Source organism: Lygodium microphyllum, chromosome 17 (assembly GCF_053477565.2).
Source record: "Lygodium microphyllum isolate KBCC chromosome 17, Lygodium_microphyllum_v1.1.10, whole genome shotgun sequence".
Taxonomy (NCBI): Eukaryota; Viridiplantae; Streptophyta; class Polypodiopsida; order Schizaeales; family Lygodiaceae; genus Lygodium; species Lygodium microphyllum.
The window spans coordinates 7,935,702-7,954,595 of NC_141151.1; the positions used below are offsets into that span (position 1 = coordinate 7,935,702).

General features: G+C 42.3%; 1 protein-coding gene across 1 annotated transcript; it reads left to right on the plus strand.

Annotated features, from left to right (window-relative positions):
• The first annotated feature begins 16,278 nt into the window (after window positions 1-16,278).
• On the plus strand, window positions 16,279-17,714 carry LOC148021546 (protein ENHANCED DISEASE RESISTANCE 2-like). The gene has a single exon (XM_087696953.1). It carries the CDS (start codon window positions 16,405-16,407, stop codon window positions 17,356-17,358), a length of 954 nt encoding a protein of 317 aa, XP_087553079.1. The 5' UTR covers window positions 16,279-16,404; the 3' UTR covers window positions 17,359-17,714.
• The last annotated feature ends 1,180 nt before the right edge of the window (window positions 17,715-18,894 follow it).

Sequence of the window (18,894 nt, forward strand, 5' to 3'; positions counted from 1 at the left end):
GGTTTGGCTTTTATTAAATTTTCTTTATTTTCCCGTTAATCGTGTTTCTCGCCTCGTGCGTGAACGTGCATGTTTTTTGGTTTTACGCACCTCAGGACGCCCCGTGGCATCCATGGCTCGCGCATCCCCGTCCCTGTCCATTTGACCCCGTCATTGCAAGAAAAATTTACCCCTGCCCGCGCATGCGCATGGGCCGAGGATGTGCTCTTTTATTTTCTTATTTCTTTTATTGTTCTTTTTTTCATTATAAAAAAACTAAGAAAAAAGAAGAAGGGAAAAAACTCACACACTAACATCACACATGAACATACCAGAAAAAAAACAAGAAAAGAAAAAAAGAAGGAAAAAAAAACACATACCTGCAAGCTGCTGTTGCGATTCGGTTCTCCTTCCTCCTCCTCCTCTTCCTTCCTATCTCCTCCTCCCCTTCTCCCCTTCCTTTCTTTCTTCTTTCTTCCTTCTTTCTCCCTCTCCTTCTTCTTCTCCTTCCATCTCTTTCTCCTCCTTCTTCCCTCCTCGGTGCTCCTGTCGGCCGCCCGCCTGTGGCTTTCTCCTCCCTCCAGCATCAACTCCTCCCACCGCCGCCTCTACCTCATGCTCGCCGTAGCATCAACTCGTCGTCCTCCACGAGCCCGCTCCACCTCCTCTCCCTCGCGGCTTGCCCTGCGCCTCCCCTCCCCTTGCCCTCGGCTCGCCCTGCGCGGCCTCCCCTTGGCCTCCTCCTAGTTCCCCGCCTTTTGCTTCCACCGCGGCCCGCCTCCTTCTCCCCCCACCCCCCCCGCTGCCTGCTCCTTCCGCCCCCTTCATTGTCGTCTCTACTTGGACAGCCTTCTTTACCACGCTGCCGCCGCCACGACTTCTTCAACACGCCACCGCTGCCTGGGCGCTGCCGTCCACCGCCGCCGCCACCTACGTGGCCACCTCCCCCACCACCTCCTCCTACTCCTCCTCCTCCTACTCCTCCTCCCACCATCTAACCCCAGCTAGGTTAAACACTAACCTCTGATTAGTTAGACACTAATCTAAGTTAAGTTAACACTAACCTAAGTTAAGTTCAAACTAACCTAGGTTAGGTTAACAACTAACCTAACTATAGTTAACCTCTAACTTAACTCAAGTTAAAAACTAACCTAACTAAACCCCCTTTAGTTACCCTCATCCCATTAGAGTTAATCTAACCTAACTAGGGTTAGGATTCCACTAACCCACCTAGGGTTAGGTCACACCTAACCTAACTAGGGTTAGGTTCTAACTTACCCTAACTAGAGTTAGGGTTTCCACTAACCTAACTAGGGTTAGGATTTCCACTAACCTAACTGTAGTCAGTCAACTAACCTAACTCAGGTTAGTTCCCCCCCCACTAACTAACCCTAGGTTGGTTAGTCTCACCTAGGTTAGTTAATACTTGCCTAGACTAACTTAACTTGACCTAATTGACCCCAGACTAACCTAATTGACCTACCTAACCTAGACTAACTCAGACTAACCTAATCAACCATGACTAACCTAACTAACCCAGACTTGACTTCCTTGACTTACCTGACTTATCTAGACTAACTTGATTTAGTTGACTTAACTTGACTTTACTTACCCAACTAACTTAATTTACATCATTTAATTGATTTAGTTAATTTTAAAAATTTCATTTAAATTCAAAAAAATTACCCAAAAAATTCTAATTTTTTTCCCATATTTTTGCAATTTTTTTGAAATTTTTTCAGGTGAAAATTTCAACAAATAAATTTTTAAAAAATTAAAAATTTAACAATTCATTCAAACTTACCTAAAAACTGTATAAAATTCATTCAAAATTAGTTTAAAAAATACAGAAAAAATTCAAAAAAATCCCAAAAAATCCACCCACCCCCCTCCCTGACCTTTTTTCACTGATTTCTCACTTCAAAATATTTTCATACACCGCATCCATATTCTTTGGAAAAAAAGAATAAATATAAAAATAAAAAACTTATTTTCATAACATAAATTGTGGATATTTCCTCCATGGTTGAATTTTTATTTTTTTCCTTCATCATATATTCATGTGCTATATATCTTGATTTTATTATCATTATTATTATTATTATTATTATTATTAAAAACAACCAAACACAAACCACAACAAACACCAACCACAAATAATAACAAATTTATTTTTTATTTGTAAAAACAACAACAATAAAACAAGCACCTAAAACACATAAACCAAACCAAATAATCATTACATAACAAACAAGATACAAAATAATAAAAATTTTAAAAATACATTAAAAATCGACAAACACACTAAGGTGTTTTCTTTTTTGTTCAGTCAGTGGTCTTTGATTTTATTTGACTAGATTCATTGCTTTTGGGGGACTCTTTTCGTACACCTTCCGGCCATTGCATACACACCTCTACCAGGTATTTATTTTGTGAGCTTTATTTATTTTCATTCCCCCTTAATCACGATGAATTGCTAAAATGAACTATCTATTCACTCACATTTTCCACGCGCATTTGCGCTAAACACACAATTTAATAATTTAAAAATCAACCAGCCATTCACTTTGCACGTGCTATGTGCGCTTAAGAGGCGCCTTAATTTGTAATAAAAATGAACCAACCATCACGAAAAAGTACGCGCTAGCAACAAAGCGCTTCACATCACTATTAATTTTTAATTAAGAAAATTGCATTTAGAGACCCAGTCTGGGAATCGTAGTATGGGTTGTGATAAAGCACCGGTTTCCCTTAATAATTTGTAATTAAAATTTTAAGAAGGAACCGCTTTCTTATTAAGGTTTAGAACCTAATAAAATGTTACCCATTGTTAATAATTTCTTAAAATGCACCCTTCATTAAAATAATTTCCCCTCACTACACTTTTTTCCTTTTTAATAAACACGCTTCGTGGGATGGGGATGTAAAGGTCTTTTAGTTGACACTGATGGTCCAGGTTATGGTCAAGTCTTGATGTACATTTTTATAGTCTTTTGATTTGTCTATGTGTTACGATTATGGGTACGATGTGTAGTTCTTTATTTCTTGCCTGATACGAGGATTTGGATGCTTGAATGTTGCATCGCATGAAGCTTTCAGTCGCATATGTGTCGAGGTCATGCCGAATTTTTTCTAGGCTGTGTATTGTCTGGGATGGTAAATAGGTTAGTTACGTCTATGTATGTATGTGTATCCTTCTTTTTTGGATTGATTCATTTTTTATAGCCTTTTGGTTGTTTTGCAGGCATTCTTTGTAACTGTTTGTGTTTGTGGTGTGTGTGTTTTCCATCTGAATGGCGCCTCATGCTCCTCTCCCTATCCAGTATGTCCCACTGGTTAGTAGGGATTACTCTTCCCTACTCACTTTTGAGCCTATCGCGAAGGCATGACTCGCGACTTTCATGGCTGCCTCCTTTCCCTTGATTCCAGAAGATCCATCCATGTGCGATGAGTTCCTTGCCTCATATAGTAAGAAGTCGGGATTGGTCCATGGTACTTCCATGACATTGATACCCCGAGAGTTAGGGAAAGCTTTGTCTCTTCCCTACAAAGGAGAGCCCTTTGTTACAGCTTGACAACTATTCTCTAACGATGAGATTTTGAAGCTGTTACAGAAACAGATCAAGGAAATTCTGGATGTTAAGAAAGTGATCAATACTTCAGGAGTCTCCTTTTCCATGATCACTGATCCTGTGTGGAAGTTGGTCTGCCAGTTCCTCCAAGACAGGTTTATGCCTGCAAAGACACCATCCCATTACTTGTCCAAAGAGCTCTTTACAGCTTCAAGGATGGTATTAAAAGGAGTAGCTATTGATTGGAGCACTTACCTACTCACATAGATGGATCAACATTTCGTTAAAATAACCCGGGGCAATGTCACAAACGTCACCTATGGTTCCTACCTGTCTACTTTCTTTACATACTCAGGTTTAAAGAAGGGTGTGCCTCCACCTCCTCCATCTGATCCAGTACCTCCCCCCTCCACCTTCAGAAGAGTCTGAACCAATTGATATAGAGGATCTGGATTCTCCTTCTCCACTAGTCATATAGCGCAAACACTTGAAGCGGATGGTAGATAAGGCTCCTTCAGTTCTTCCTTCGATTCCAACTCCTACTACATCTGGTAGTGACCTCCCTGCTTACCTCACCTGTAACAACCTGTTCAAGGCACATAGAGAGGGTTCCTTGGACATATCAGTCCCTTCACTAAACAGTCTAGTGTTGGAAGATGCCATTCCATTCCTATGCAAAGACATCCAAAGTTCAATTGAACTTTCAGTGTGACAGCTTGTGTTCAACAGCTGTATACTTCCTTTTATGAAGAACTGATGCAGTCCAAAGACCAGTTGCATAAGGCAACATCCGAGTTAGCCTCTACTAAAGACACACTGGTAGATCTATTTAAGCAGATGAAGCAATAAACCCACATGATTGAGACCCAAAGAGAAGAGATATCTTCTTTGAAGATTCAATTAATAGAAGCTCAATCCGAGATCACTAAAATCTCAAAGGAGAAGGAGAGGATGTCCAAAGAAGCGCAAGAGTTTTAGACTCTTTTAGATGTAAAACTCTCAGCCTTACAGACTGCTAATGACATAGTGGAATCACAAGCTTCCCAAATCAAACAGTTGCAAGACCAACTAGCACAGTCACGGTCTGTTCCTCCAAGCCCTAATGTTCCACTGATCCCTTCTCTCTCACAGCAGGACTTGGCAGTTCTCCAGAGACAAGCTACCTTGTGTCCTTTATTCCAAGATAAAGTGAAACAATTGCATTCCAGGATGGATATGCTATGGTCTACATTTGAGCATTTCCAAGAATATGTTTCTCCGGACCATTCTTTCTTTGTCCACTTGCAAAAGTTGGCCTTTTACATGAAGCTTTCAACGATGGATCTTCCTCTTCCAAAGGATGGTTGGAGTGGGGCTTGGTCTCCTGAGTTACTGACAGAAGTGGTCCGTATGGTGTTTGAATATTCTGTCATGACGGATACCATGTTGCTGTCATATATGTATCTAGAAGGAGATCTGTTGATTCTAGATAATGTTGAGAGTGAAAAAGACTGAATTTTTGACTGATTTTTGTTGTTTTTGAGGACTGAATGATTGATTTTTGATAGATTTAAAGTGATGTATGGTTGTTAATGGAAGTATTTGAGAGTGTTTTGAATAATATTGATTATGTTTTGGAAGTTCATGATGATTGATAGGTTCTGTTGAGGTTCTGATTGGTTCTGTATAGCTTCTGTTTTGCTCTGATTGTCTTCTGTATGAAGCATGGATTGATGACTGATAAGGATTGAGATCTTTTGAAAGCTTATTGAATAGTTTTTGATAGTTTGGAATGATTTGAGTATGAGTTATGAGGTTCTGATGACCTTCTGTAGACCCTCTGTAGAGCCTCTGTAGAGCCTCTGTCTCTGTACTGTAACTGTACTGTAGCTATTCTGATGCTGTACTGTAACTATTCTGTGGATGCTAATGTGACATGTCATCATTGCGACAAGAAGGGTCATATACGCCCACAGTGTTATGAGTTGCACAATGAGAAGCGTAAAGAGAAGGGGAAAGTCAAAGTACAGGAAAAGTCATGTGTGACTTTGGGAAAGTTTTCTAACCTTTGGAAATGATGAATCTAGGTTCAAAAGAGCTAAAACAAGTGGAAGAAGCAGCTGTTGAAGACTGAAGAGAAGACTAAGTGACAGTGACAATAGTGAGCTGTGAAAAGACACTGTAGTGGTTCTAGTGACTCTTCATATCAGACATACCTCTTGGGAGGTGCATCCACGACCTAACAAGGATTATTGAGGATTATTATGAGAGTATTGTAGTGAGGAGATGATATACCATTGATAGAGAGAGAGAGAGAGAGAGTCAGAGATAGTCAATTTTATCAAAATAGTGTAACTGTATATGAGAGATTGAGAGAGAGAGCTATGAAGACATTGAAGAAGAATAATATGTGATTGGTTTTCATTCAAAGATGGTGTATTCTTTTGTGTTCATTGTTATATTGATGGATTATATGAAGACGTTGAAGATTATGGTTGATTCTATCAAATCCGTGGGAGAAATCTACTATGATGCTGCATGAAGAATTGTTGTTTTCTTTGTTTTGAAGATCAAAAGAATGAAATAAAAGCTTGTTGATGTTACAAGATAGATTTTCTTGCAAGAGAATTCCCTTTTCCTTGGTGTTCCTCTTGGGGCTTCACCTTCTCCTTGCATATCTAGCATCATCTCATTAACTCCCTTTCCAAACATTGCAATGACATATTTGTTATAGAATTCTAAGCCTAGGATCACTTCAAAATCATCCATGGGGATTACTAAGAAGTTGAGTTTTGCTTTCCATTTTCTAGCTTCTACTTATACTACAAAGAATTGTTTCACTTCTTTGGCCTCTCCTTGTGCGAATGTTACTATTAATCCTTCTCAGGCCTTAGATAGTTTCAATCCATGCTTGACTACGCACTTCGGGGTAATGAAGTTGTGAGTGGCCCTTGTATCCATCATGATAGCTTGATTCCCTTCACTCACTCTGCCTTTGATGTATGGATGGTGGACTGCTGCTACTCGGGCCACCATGCATTGGGATCGTGCGCTTGTCAAGATTGTGGGAGAGAAGGAAGGAGTCTCACTTGTAGCTTTCTTGCTTGCACAATGGGGGAATACACACAAGGGTGGAGGCTGAAAACAATTTTTCTCTTCTTAGTTGTAGAAGCCAAAAGAACTCAAGTACAAAGAAATAGAAGAACCCTAGATATGGGTCTCAAACCAAACTCAACTAACTAAGGTGGCATACTAACTGAGCCACGAACTAGAGTAGATAAGAATAGCTATCATGTAGCTATTATTCAGGGGTGGTGTACCAACCGCATCTGCAACTGACAAGTCGGTGACATAAATACACAACGGTCACCCTGGCGTATCACGAGTGGAGCTCGATATCTCAACACTCCCCCTCGAGGTCAATCCCAATTTCTGCACACCAAGCAGGTCTCTGAACTTGCGCAGCTTCTCTGCACCCAATGCCTTCGTGAATATGTCAGCTACCTGATCCTCTGTGCTGACATAAACTAGATCAATAAGACCTAGTAAAACCCTCTCTCGCACATAGTGATAATGCACCTCAATGTGCTTTGTTCTAACATGATAGACTGGGTTATTTGCCAAGTGTATACTACTCATGTTGTCACAATAAATGACAACTGGCCCATCTGTAGACTGATGCATATCATAAAGTAGCTTATGCAACCAAGCTACCTCACATGCAGCCATTGCTGCACCCCTGTACTCAGCCTCTGTGCTCGACAAGGCAACTGTAGGCTGTTTCTTGCTGCTCCAAGTGACTGCAGCACTCCCAAAAGAGAACACATATCCACTGGTAGATCGTCTATCAGAAATACAACCAGCCCAATCAGCATCAGTGTATCCATGCAACTGTATCTGAACCCCAGTCTCATAAAATAGTCCATACTGCAATGTGGACTTCACATACCTAAGTATGCATCTAGCCGCATCCAAATGTGGTTTCCTTGGAGCCTGCATAAACTGACTTACCAATCCAACAGCATAGCTTAAATCTGGCCTGGTAATAGTCATATAAATCAAACTTCCTACTATGCGTCTGTACATAGTAGGGTCTTCTAGAAGCTCACCTGCATCTGTGCTCAGCTTCACATTCTGCTCCAAAGGAACTGAAATAAGCTTACAGCCTGTCATCCCATATTTGGACAGCATGTCCAATCCATACTGCCTCTGCAAGAGCTGTATCCCACTTGGTGATCTAATCACCTCAATGCCCAAGAAATAACGCAGCTCTCCCAAATCCTTCATCTCAAACTTCTGCTTCAATAGCATTTTCACATGAAGGATATCTTCATCACTGTCACCTGTCATAATCAAATCATCAACATAAATGACAAGTAGCATAATACATTTCTCTGTTTTTCTCACATAAAGTGAGAAATCTGCCTTGGAAATCTGAAAGCCAATAGTGACAAGATACTATCCTATCTTGTCAGACCATGCTCTAGGTGCTTGCTTCAAGCCATACAAGGCTTTCTTCAACCTGCAAACAAACTCAGGATGAACAACATGCACATAACCTGGTGGCTGCTCCATATAGACCTCTTCTTGCAAATCACCATGCAAGAAGGCATCCTTTTGATGCAGCCATAGCAATGACTACTCTTATGGTTGCCATCCTTGCAACCGGACTGAATGTTTCTTCATAGTCAATGCCATATGTTTGTGCATACCCCTTGACTACTAATTTTGCCTTGTATCTGTTCACAGAACCATCTGCATTGTGCTTCACCTTATAAACCCACTTACAGCCAATTGCATTTTTACCTTTAGGCAAAGGTACCATTCCCATGTAGCATTTGCTTCCAAGGCATCCATTTCTTCATCCATGGCTTTCTCCCATTTTTCTTTTCCCATGGCTTGCTCAAAAGAAGTGGGTTCTGGTTCCTGTATCACTTTGACCATATATGCATAGTGAATGGCTGTAAATCCATCATATTTCAGTCTATCCACATGATACCTAGCTCTCGTAGACCTGCACAAAGTAGGTTCACTCCCAAGTGCTCTCAAAACATCCCTGGTCTTCCTTACTCCAGGTGTAACAATAGAAGGAATACCCAACTCATCATCAATGCTCTGTTCTGAGCCACTGGATTCACCATCCACATAAGAGTGACCTGCATTCACATCAAACACGGGCCGATCTACCTTCTATTTTCCTTTTCGTGAAACCTGCATACCACTATCTGCATTGCTTTGAGAAGATTCTCCTGATCTCAATCTGTCTGTCCATGGCGAAGAATGTGAACCACTGCTAGAGGACGCTCCAGGTCCACTAATATTTTGTGACTGCTGCTGTGAATTCTGTGCAGCATTACCATTTTGTGCATCTACATCATCAATCACATTTATGGTTTATACCAGCTACTCATCTCATCAAAAACAACATCTCTGCTCACTGTAAACTTACGAATAGAAGGGTTATAGCATCTATACCCTTTTTGCTGCAGAGAGTAACCAATAAAGATGCAGTTCTCAGCTTTTGGATCCAACTTGGATCTCAGCTCATCTGGCACATGTACATAGGCAATGCAACCAAAAATTTTCAAATGAGAAATATCTGGTTTCCTACCAGTATACCTCTCCTCTGGAGTCATTCCATGTATTGCTGCAGTGGGAGTCCTGTTCATTATGTAGACTGCTGTAGCAACTGCTTCAGCCCAATAAAAATCTGGCAAGTCTTTTTTATTGAGCATGGCACGAGATACCTCTCCAATATGCCTGTTTTTCCTTTCTGCAATTCCATTTTGTTGTGGGGTATAACTGCATGAATATTGCTGCTTTATGCCATGCTCCTGCAAGAACTTTGCAAACTCATTTGAGAGGTACTCTCCCCCTCCATCTGACCTTAGATATTTTATTTGCAGACCTGTTTCTTTTTCAGCCATAGCTTTAAGGGTTTTGAAATGCCCAAAAACTTCACTTTTCTTTTTCATAAAATACACCCAAACTTTTCTGCTATAGTCATCAATAAAAGTGACAAAATAATGACAGCCTCTAAGAGATGCAACTTTAGTAGTCCACACATCAGAGTGGATTAATTCCAATGGCTTCTCACTCTCTTGAACATGTCTAGGAAATGGTTTCCTTGCCTGTTTTCCAAACTGACAGGCTTCACATACCTTATGCATTTCTGCAACCTTGAATTTTGGCAATCCTGCAACAATATTTTGGGTCTGCATTGATTTAAGTCGTTGTACATTAACATGACCAATGCGTTTATGCCAGATATCAATATCTGCAACTACACCGGTCCCATGTGCAAACATTGCTGCACTCAATTCAGACATGTCTGCATCCAACGTAAACATTCTGCCCTTTTTCTTTCCTTTTGCTATCAAGCGACCTTTATTTTTCATATCCTCAACAAAGCATCCATGAGGATTAAATCTGACCTGCAAGCCCTGCTCAACCATTTGACTGACAGAAACCAGATTCTTGGTGATATTCGGGACATGAAATACATCGGACAGGTATTTCTTTTTCCCATCCTGCATAGACAAGGAAATTTTTCCAATCTGCACAATAGGATGTGCAGTATCATCACCAGTCTCCACAAATCCTGGTTTTTCCATTTTCCTTGCATCCTCCATCCATTCTGCATGACCTGTCATGTGGTTTGATGCACCTGAGTCAACATACCATACATCATTGCTTTCTTCTGCACTTGTCACAAAATTGTTCATGTGTTGCACCATGAACAAATGCTCATTTCTGTCATCACCCTGTCTGCTAGAAGATGCATAATTCCCTTGTTGCAGTTTTTCATTCATGTCATTCTGCTTTTTATAGCAGTCTTTAGCCATATGACCCATTTTACCACAGTAGTAGCATTCAACATTACTGTTTGCATTTTGGCCTCTTTGCCATCCACTACGACCTCTTTGGCTCCCCCTGCCTCTAGAGTTACCACGTCCTCCTCCATAGGACTGGTTTTCTTGAGTTTGCTGCATATTCTGATTTCTACCACGGCCTCCAAATCGGCCTCCTCTACCTCTGCCTCTACCTCTTCCAGCATTTGAGTAGAAGACAGCTTCTTTTGAAGTTCCTCCTAAAGAAGATGCACCACCATTTCTCTGTTCCTCAGAAATTAGAAGAGCAATCAACTCCTCAAAATCAGGAAATCTTTCACGAACTGAAATGGATGTCCGAAACTGTGCATAATCCTTTCCTAGACCATTCAAGGTCACAGAAACTAAATCATCATCTTCCACTGGTGACCCAATGGAAGCAAGTGCATCTGCAATCTTCTTCACCTTCATGTGGTAGTCGTTGATGCTCATATTTTCTCTTTGCACATTGTGCAACTCTTGCTTGAGTTGTATTTTCCTGGCTTGCGTATTTGTGCTATACATTTTTGACAAAGTATCCCATGCCTCCTTTGGCATACTTGCATCCTGAATATGCACAATCATAGAGTCTGAAATGCTGATAGACAGCCAATATATAACTTTCCTGGCTCTCTCATGCCATGTTTTAAATGCCTGCATTTGCTGTTGATTGGGAACATTAGAAAGAACTGGTTCTTCTTCATTTCCTGCAACAAATTCCCAATATCCTTTTCCCATAAGGAAATTCGTCATTCTAAACTTCCATGCTTGGAAGTTGTTCTTGTCAAGCTTTTCAGTGACAATCTGTGAAAGAGAATCAGATGCCATTATAGAAGACTGCAAAAAATTCTGTCACTGCAAAAACCACAACTTCACCCTCACAAGGGAAAATCTGCAAAACTGGCGAAAGTGGTATTTGACCACACAGTCACTTCCTAGTGACGATTTTGCATCAACAGGCAACAGGGATGATTCTGTAACTCCCAATGTCTCTACGCACAAGCATACAATGCAATTTTTACAGTAACTATTCACCGACCTGTAGAACAGTGGCTGCACAGCATAAAACTGGGCCTTTTCCTGAGTGCGTGCAGAAAACTTCCGCCTCCAAAACAGGCCCCAAAATGGCCTCAAATAAAAAAAACAAGGTCGCCAAGGACTAAAGCCCTCACCCGCAGCATATACTGCCCTCTTGCTTCACCGCGAAGGGCGTCTCAACCTGAGACAATGCACTCCTGCACTTTCCGGCTGTGCTACCTGCAGAGATCTGCTCCCAAAACAGAAAATGAAAGCAACACTGCTCCTCTTACTAGAACACCGCAAGCTTGGCTTGCTTTCTTGAGCTCCTTACCACGAACAAGGCTCTGATACCATGTCAAGATTGTGGGAGAGAAGGAAGGAGTCTCACTTGTAGCTTTCTTGCTTGCACAATGGGGGAATACACACAAGGGTGGAGGCTGAAAACAGTTTTTCTCTTCTTAGTTGTAGAAGCCAAAAGAACTCAAGTACAAAGAAATAGAAGAACCCTAGATATGGGTCTCAAACCAAACTCAACTAACTAAGGTGGCATACTAACTGAGCCACGAACTAGAGTAGATAAGGATAGCTATCATGTAGCTATTATTCAGGGGCGGTGTACCAACTGCATCTGCAACTGACAAGTCGGTGACATAAATACACAACGGTCACCTTGGCGTATCACGAGTGGAGCTTGATATCTCAACAACGCTGACTGTTCCCACCCTTGGGTGGTCCATGCTTTCATCACTTCTGCTTGGGATTTCTTGGATGCGTGGTGGTTGTGGTTCTTCTCCTCCATACGCGCTACGTTCACCCTCGACCCGCTTGATGAGGCTGTATCTTCCACGAGGCATCTATTTTGATAATGTGGACCCCCGCATCTGAAGCATCTGATCCGTGTGGATGGGTCTGGGGGTCTCCACCATGCTGTGTTTGATCTTGTGGGTCCATATGATGCACTGGGAGTGGGCCTATAATGGTTGTTCCCCCCATCTTCCTACTGCTTCTCTTAGTACCAATGTGGATTGTGACGCAGTTAGTGTGGTATTGGGAGTTTGGCTCCGTGTGTTCGTGAATGACCCTCTAGGGGCATTGGGTCTCAAGGTCCAAGAATTATTGTTGAGGTTGGTGTTGAATCTATTTTGGTTCCCCTAGGCAGTTCTCCTGCCTTTTAGGTCCACTAGTCTTTCGGCCATTCTCATAGCTTCTGCTAAGCTGGTTGGCTTATATCTCTCCACATCTCTTCTAGCCCATTCTTGCATCCTAAACAAAAATCCATTTAATTTGGTGACAGTATCCATATTTGGTAGTTGCAACATAATCTGTCTATATTTACTGACGTATTCCTTAATCTTGCCTTGTGTTTGCTTGAGGTTTCTCCATTCGTCTCTCACTTTGATTTCTCCATCTTTGGAATAAAGTAGTTTTTGAGTTTTTCCTGGAGTTCTTCCCATGAAAAGATGGTGTGTCCTTGCTCTTGCTCTAGCAAGTACCAACTAGCAGCATCCTTCTCCAAGTAAATGGCTGCCACTTTCACCTTCCTATCTTCGATTATTTGGGCAAACTTCAAGTATCTATCCACCTCTACAATCCATTTCTTCAGGACCAGTGCATCTCTCTTTCCTTTGTACTTGGCAGGTTGAGGCATCTTGAATTAGCCATAGTCATCTTCTGAGCTATCACTATCTTCCTCCTCCTTACGGTTGTGCTTCTTATCCTTATTCTTGTCATTCTTCTTGTTTCCTGCTTCTACCACCTTCTCCTTGTCTTTTCTTGTATCTTGCGCCCTCCTAGAAGTCTCCTCTCTACCTATTCTATCCATCTCCTCTTGCATTTTGTGTCTTTTCTCCTCCTCTTGTTGCTGTAATACCCAATCTCTATAGCCCTACTCCACCTCTAGTTTTTTTCTTCTTTTCTCTTCCTCTTCCTTCATCTGCATGTTCCTCCAAATTGACTCCAGCATGCCTGATATGCCATCCAACTACCTTTCCAATTCGGCTACCTTCTCCTCTTGGGCTACTCTCCATTCTTGCCCTCTGCTCTTCTTCCTCTCTTCCATTGTTGGGAGGGGTACATTCTCCCTATTGTCCTCCATGTGGTTGGTAGTGTTGTCGGTGCAGGGAAGCCACGTTGTGGTTGGTGCGGGGAAGCCGCGTCTCGCCTTCGGTGGTAGTGTTCCCCAGGGGGTCCACTAGGGTTTACCATATGGTATCACGTGAGTGTAAGGGAGGGGGTTATTTAAGGGAAGGAAGGTATATTTTATAAGGTAAGGTACCATAAATAGGGATAGATAAGGGGTATTTTCATAGATTTATTGCACGTAGATGGCATCTCCTTATTACTACTAGTGAATCCCCCATGTAGTGTTCGTGCTGCGGGGAAGCCATGTCACGTCTTCAAATGGCGGGTCGTGTCGGGATGTCACGCTGGGGCCGACGGGACGCAGATCAATGAGACGGGGATCGATGCATGGCATCGCGACACAGGGCATCACAATGTGGGCTGTTATGACTCATTCTCTTTGGGGCACTGGATCTGCTCTCCTGCTTCCATGAGCACTCCTTCACTCAGAGCAAGAGTTGCTTTGATACCAAGTGTGATGCACCTACACTCATCACGCAGTCAACATGGCACAGAAAGGCAACACGATATGTGAGAGAAATGTATACTCTTGCATTATTCAATTATAAAAAACGGTACGATATAGGTAGGACTTTGAGTCACTATTACTCCCTATATAGGCGTTTCCAGTGATAATGCCATGGCAAAAGCCCTTACATCCCCCCACCCCCCCTCCCTACCTCCCTTTTTTTTTAAATTAACACCCCCTCCCCTCTCTCTCACTTATAATCTCGCTCTTTCTTTTCCCCCTCCCCTTTTTAATTAAATTCCTCTCCCCTCTCTCTCTCTCATGTGTAAGGCCTAGGTTCTCTCTCTATCTCTCTCTTAGATTAAACTTTTCTTTTAATTAAATATTTTTTTTAAAAAAATTTAATTTGAAGTTTTTCGAACATAGTTCTTTACACACTTTGAGAGAGAGAGAGAGAGTGAAGAAGAAGAAGAAGAAGAGAGAAGGGGGGAAAGAGGAAAGAGAATAATATTTTTTAAATTAATATTTTTCTTCTCCCACTCTCCCCCTTTGTCTCATGTGTAGGGCCTAGGTTCTCTCTCTCTCTCTCAGTTAGATTATTTTTTTAATTAAAATAAATAAACACACACACACACACACAAAGAGCAAAAAAGAAAGAAGAGGAGAGGAAGGAAGAGAGAGGGGGAATAGAGAGAAAGAGAATTATAGAGAGAGGAATATAAAATTTGAGAGAGAGAGAGGAAAAGAAAAAAAGAAAAGAGAGGAGAGAGGGGGAAGAAGAAAAAGGGGGAGAGAGACAGAGAGAAGAAAATGAGAGTGAGAAAAGAAGAAGAAGAAGAGAGAATTTGAACACAGAGTGAGAATTATAGAGAGAGGAAAGATAAACAAAATTTAAAAAAGAGGAAAAAAAATAAAGAGAAGAGGAAAAAAAGAAAAAAAGAGGAGAAGGAAAAGAGAGAGAGAGAATAAGAAAAAGAAAAAGGAAAAGAGAAAGAGAGATGGAAAAAAGAGAAAAGAGAAAAATATTTTTTAAATTTACATATTTTTAGAGAGAGAGAAAAGTTAAAATTTAAAAGAGAGAGAGGGAGAGAAGAAAAAAAAGAAATTTAGGAGAAAGGGGAGGAGAAGAAAAGGGAGAGAGAGAGAGAGAATATAAACATAAAGAGAGAATTATATATAGGGAAAAGAAAAAATTTACATATTTTAAGAGAGACTAAGCGGAGAGAGAGAGAGAGAGAAGCGCAGAGAGAGTGTGAGAGAAAAGAAAAAACTTAAAAAGAGAATGAAAAGAGAGAGAGAGAGAAGAAAAAAAGAAAAGAAGAGAGTGAGAGAGAAGGAAAAGAGAGGAGAGAGGGGGGAGAATAAAAGGAGAGAGGGAGAGAGAGAAGAAAAGTAGGGAGAGAAAAAAAGGAAAGAGAGAGAGAGAGAGAAAGAGAGAACTTTGGACAGGAGAAAAAATAAATTAAAATAAAAGATAGAAAAAAAAAGAGTAAATTAAAAAATTAAAAACAAAGAGAAAAAAAAGAGAGAGAAAATAAAAATGGATTGTTAAGCAAATTCACATGACAATTTTACTCGCTGCTTCCATGTGCATGAAACACCTTCACACGCGCGAAACACTAGTTTTTATCATCTTAGAAGAAAGCGACCTCAAGGTATGTGCGCACCTCTTCCCATTGTGCAACCCTTTAGTAGTGCCCACTGCCCAGCCTGCCTTTACCCTAGAAAAGGAAGAAAAGGCGCACTTTATCCGTATGTGCTGCGGAGGTTTTGGATTAAATAAATGTAGGGGTAGCGGCCTGTGGGGTACCATTATGCATGTGAGGCTTGAAAGTTGAGAGGGGGGACGCGGGGGCAATGACATTGACAAGGCATAATTCTCAGAAACGTAAATATCTTATTTTTCGCACTAATGAGAAATGCTGCCAAATGAGGAAGGAAATGGGGGACCAATCACGCAACGCAGAAACTAAACAATTTTAGCATTAATAACTCTCGGAAATGAAGGGGACAAAATCAGAGAACGTAGAAAACATTTGCATGGAAATTTGAAAAGGGCAGCGTTTTAAAAGGCCTCTAGAGGGCCCGCGGCCCGCGTTATTTGGGGACAGCCCGTTAAAAACCGTCTGTGTAATGATGAGTTATGGGCCGGGCGGCGCCCCGGCTACCACGAGAAGAGCAGCCCGGGGCCCACCACGTGGGCACTTTGGGCCTTTGAAGGGGCCTTTGAGTCTTTCATTCAAAGGGTCTAAGAGACGAACGTGTCGCACAGACCACACACATCCTCGTGAGTCGTGACAGGTCACCTGGCCTGGCCGCCTCTCTTCTTCTTCTTCTTCTTCTCTCTCTCTCTCTCTCTCTCTCTCTCTCTGCTAGGTATCCGTCGCAAATCCCCATGGCCCCCCCTGCCGATCCCCTCAAACAGCCACAATGGATGCACGAGCTCAAGCATGGCGGCCCCCTCCCCCTCCAAGACCCCGACCGCTGCTCCCATGGCTGGTCCTCCCCCCCCGGGAACACCTTCCACGTGCGCGCCGCCGATTATCCCGACACCAAGCTCAAGATCCCTGCGCCAGAGCAATGGCTGCTCCAGCCCCTCGCATTCGACTGGATCAAGAGCTCCACCAAGATCTGCAACATCATGCGCCATCCGCACAGCCGGGTGAGGGCGGCCATGGAGGAGGCCAGGAGAAGCCACCCTTCCTCGTGTGGGAAGCCGTTTGTGTGGGCCTTCAACCTGCAGATCCCTTCCAAGGACAACCATAGCCTAGTTTTCTACTATGTGTCCTTTGAGCAGCCCCCTAGGGGCTCCCTCATGCAGAGGTTCCTGGACGGTGACAATTCCTTCAGGAACTCACGCCTCAAGCTCCTTGCCAATGTGTCGCAGGGCCCCTGGATTGTCAAGACCGCCGTTGGTGAGCGCGGCGTTTGCCTCCTTGGCCGTGCCATCACCCTGACATACATCAGGGATGAGCAGTTCATGGAGATTGATGCAGACATTGGATCATCCATGGTGGCCAATGCAGTGGTCCTGCTGGCATTTGGCTATGTCACAAGCCTCACTGTGGACCTTGCCTTCGTCCTAGAAGGGCAGAAGCATGATGAGCTCCCTGAGAGGGTCCTTGCTGCCATCAAGTTTGCTAATCTGGATGCCGCATCTGCTAGCTCTCTTGATGCATCTCCCGGGCTTGAGGATGCCCGGGAGAAGCCGCGTCCATCGCGCAGGTTCTGGAGGTCTGTCAGCAGCCTCCTGCACGCAGGCCAGCATGATCCAGTGGCCAATGTGGAAGAAGATGATGATGATGAGCCTGATCAGCAAGCAGGCACGAAGGGCTCTATTCCTGGCTAGCCGGAATTGCAGCCATGGTGCAGAATGCATGTGATTTAAAGCGTCCTAAAAGAAAGCTTGGACTACTACTGCCTTTGCTACAGCGGGTCATCAGAACGCATCCAATATACATGGCATCTGCAAGTGACGTTTCTTTAGATACATCTCGTGAATTTATGCACACGATCTTGTTGGAGGCTAGTCAATGTCCAGTCAGTCATCTTGTTTTGCCGCCTAAAATCCGCTGCAATTCACGGAATGCCACCCTGGTGAGGAAAGGCACAGAGGCAAGCTGGGGAACTGTAATTATGAGCTCCAACGCTGAAGCCTGAATCTCAAGTAATTTGAATCTCAGGGTCTATTTCTTTTTTCGGCTATATTTCCTGTCAAAGGCACTCGTTTTTGGTCAACACTCAGGATGCCTGAAATTTCTGATGACATCTAAGGGTTTGCCTAAATATTTCTAATGGCAACTAAAACACACACTTTCCTTTCCTTTTGACAGAGGTTACTAGTGGTAAACTGCGCCATGGTTAGAATCATTACGAGGCTTACAAGGTCATACCTTGTTTGCTTTACGATTGTGTAAGCAATCTACATGGGGTTTTATATTCCATTTCTTATTGTGCGTGTAGGATTGACTCCGTGCTTCACATGACATGTTTTATCTCTCAGCATAATATATGCGCATCATAGCAAATCATTTTCTTTCAATCAACTCATGGGTAAGAACCTTCAAATTTTCAAGGCAACATCTTTATGGCGTTGCTAACTACACTTGAACATCCTTATAGTAGTTAGTAAATTCATATGACTAAACATAGGTGAATAATGTGTAACAAGAGATTTGAGTAGAGAAAATCCTTGTACATAACAATTGAAATGCATCTCCTTTTGGAATCAAATGCTTTGCAAGTTGGAGGTTGCTAAGTGTCAACATTAATCTTAGACTAATGCATGTTGTGTCAAGATTGTGGGAGAGAATGAAAGAGTCTTACTTGTAGCTTTTTTGCTTGCACAATGGGGGAATACACATAAAGGTGGAGGTTGAAAATAGTTTTTTATTTTCTTAGTTTGTGTAAGCCAAAAGAACTCTAGTACAAAGAAATAGAAGAATCTTATATATGGGTCTCAAACCAAACTCAACTTACTAAGGTAGTATACTAATTGAGCCACGAATTAGAGTAGATAAGGATAGCTGTCATCTAGCTATTATTCATGGATGGTGTACCAACCGCATCTGCAACTGACAAGTCGGTGACATAAATGCATAACGGTCACCTTGGCATATCACGAGTGGAGCTCGATATCTCAACACTCCTCGAGCTCAATCTCAATTCTTGCACACCAAGCAGATCTCTGAACTTGCGCAGCTTCTCTGCGCCCAAAGAAGCTGCGCCCAATGCCTTCATGAATATGTCAGCTACTTGATCCTCTGTGCTGACATAAACTAGATCAATAAGACTTAGTAAAACCCTCTCCTGCACATAGTGATAATGCACCTCAATGTGCTTTGTTCTAGCATGATAGACTGGGTTATTTGCCAAGTGTATACTA

Bases quoted from the DNA above. Each gene is read 5' to 3' on its own strand.
- LOC148021546 (XM_087696953.1), top strand. From the start codon at position 16,405: ATGGCCCCCCCTGCCGATCCCCTCAAACAGCCACAATGGATGCACGAG.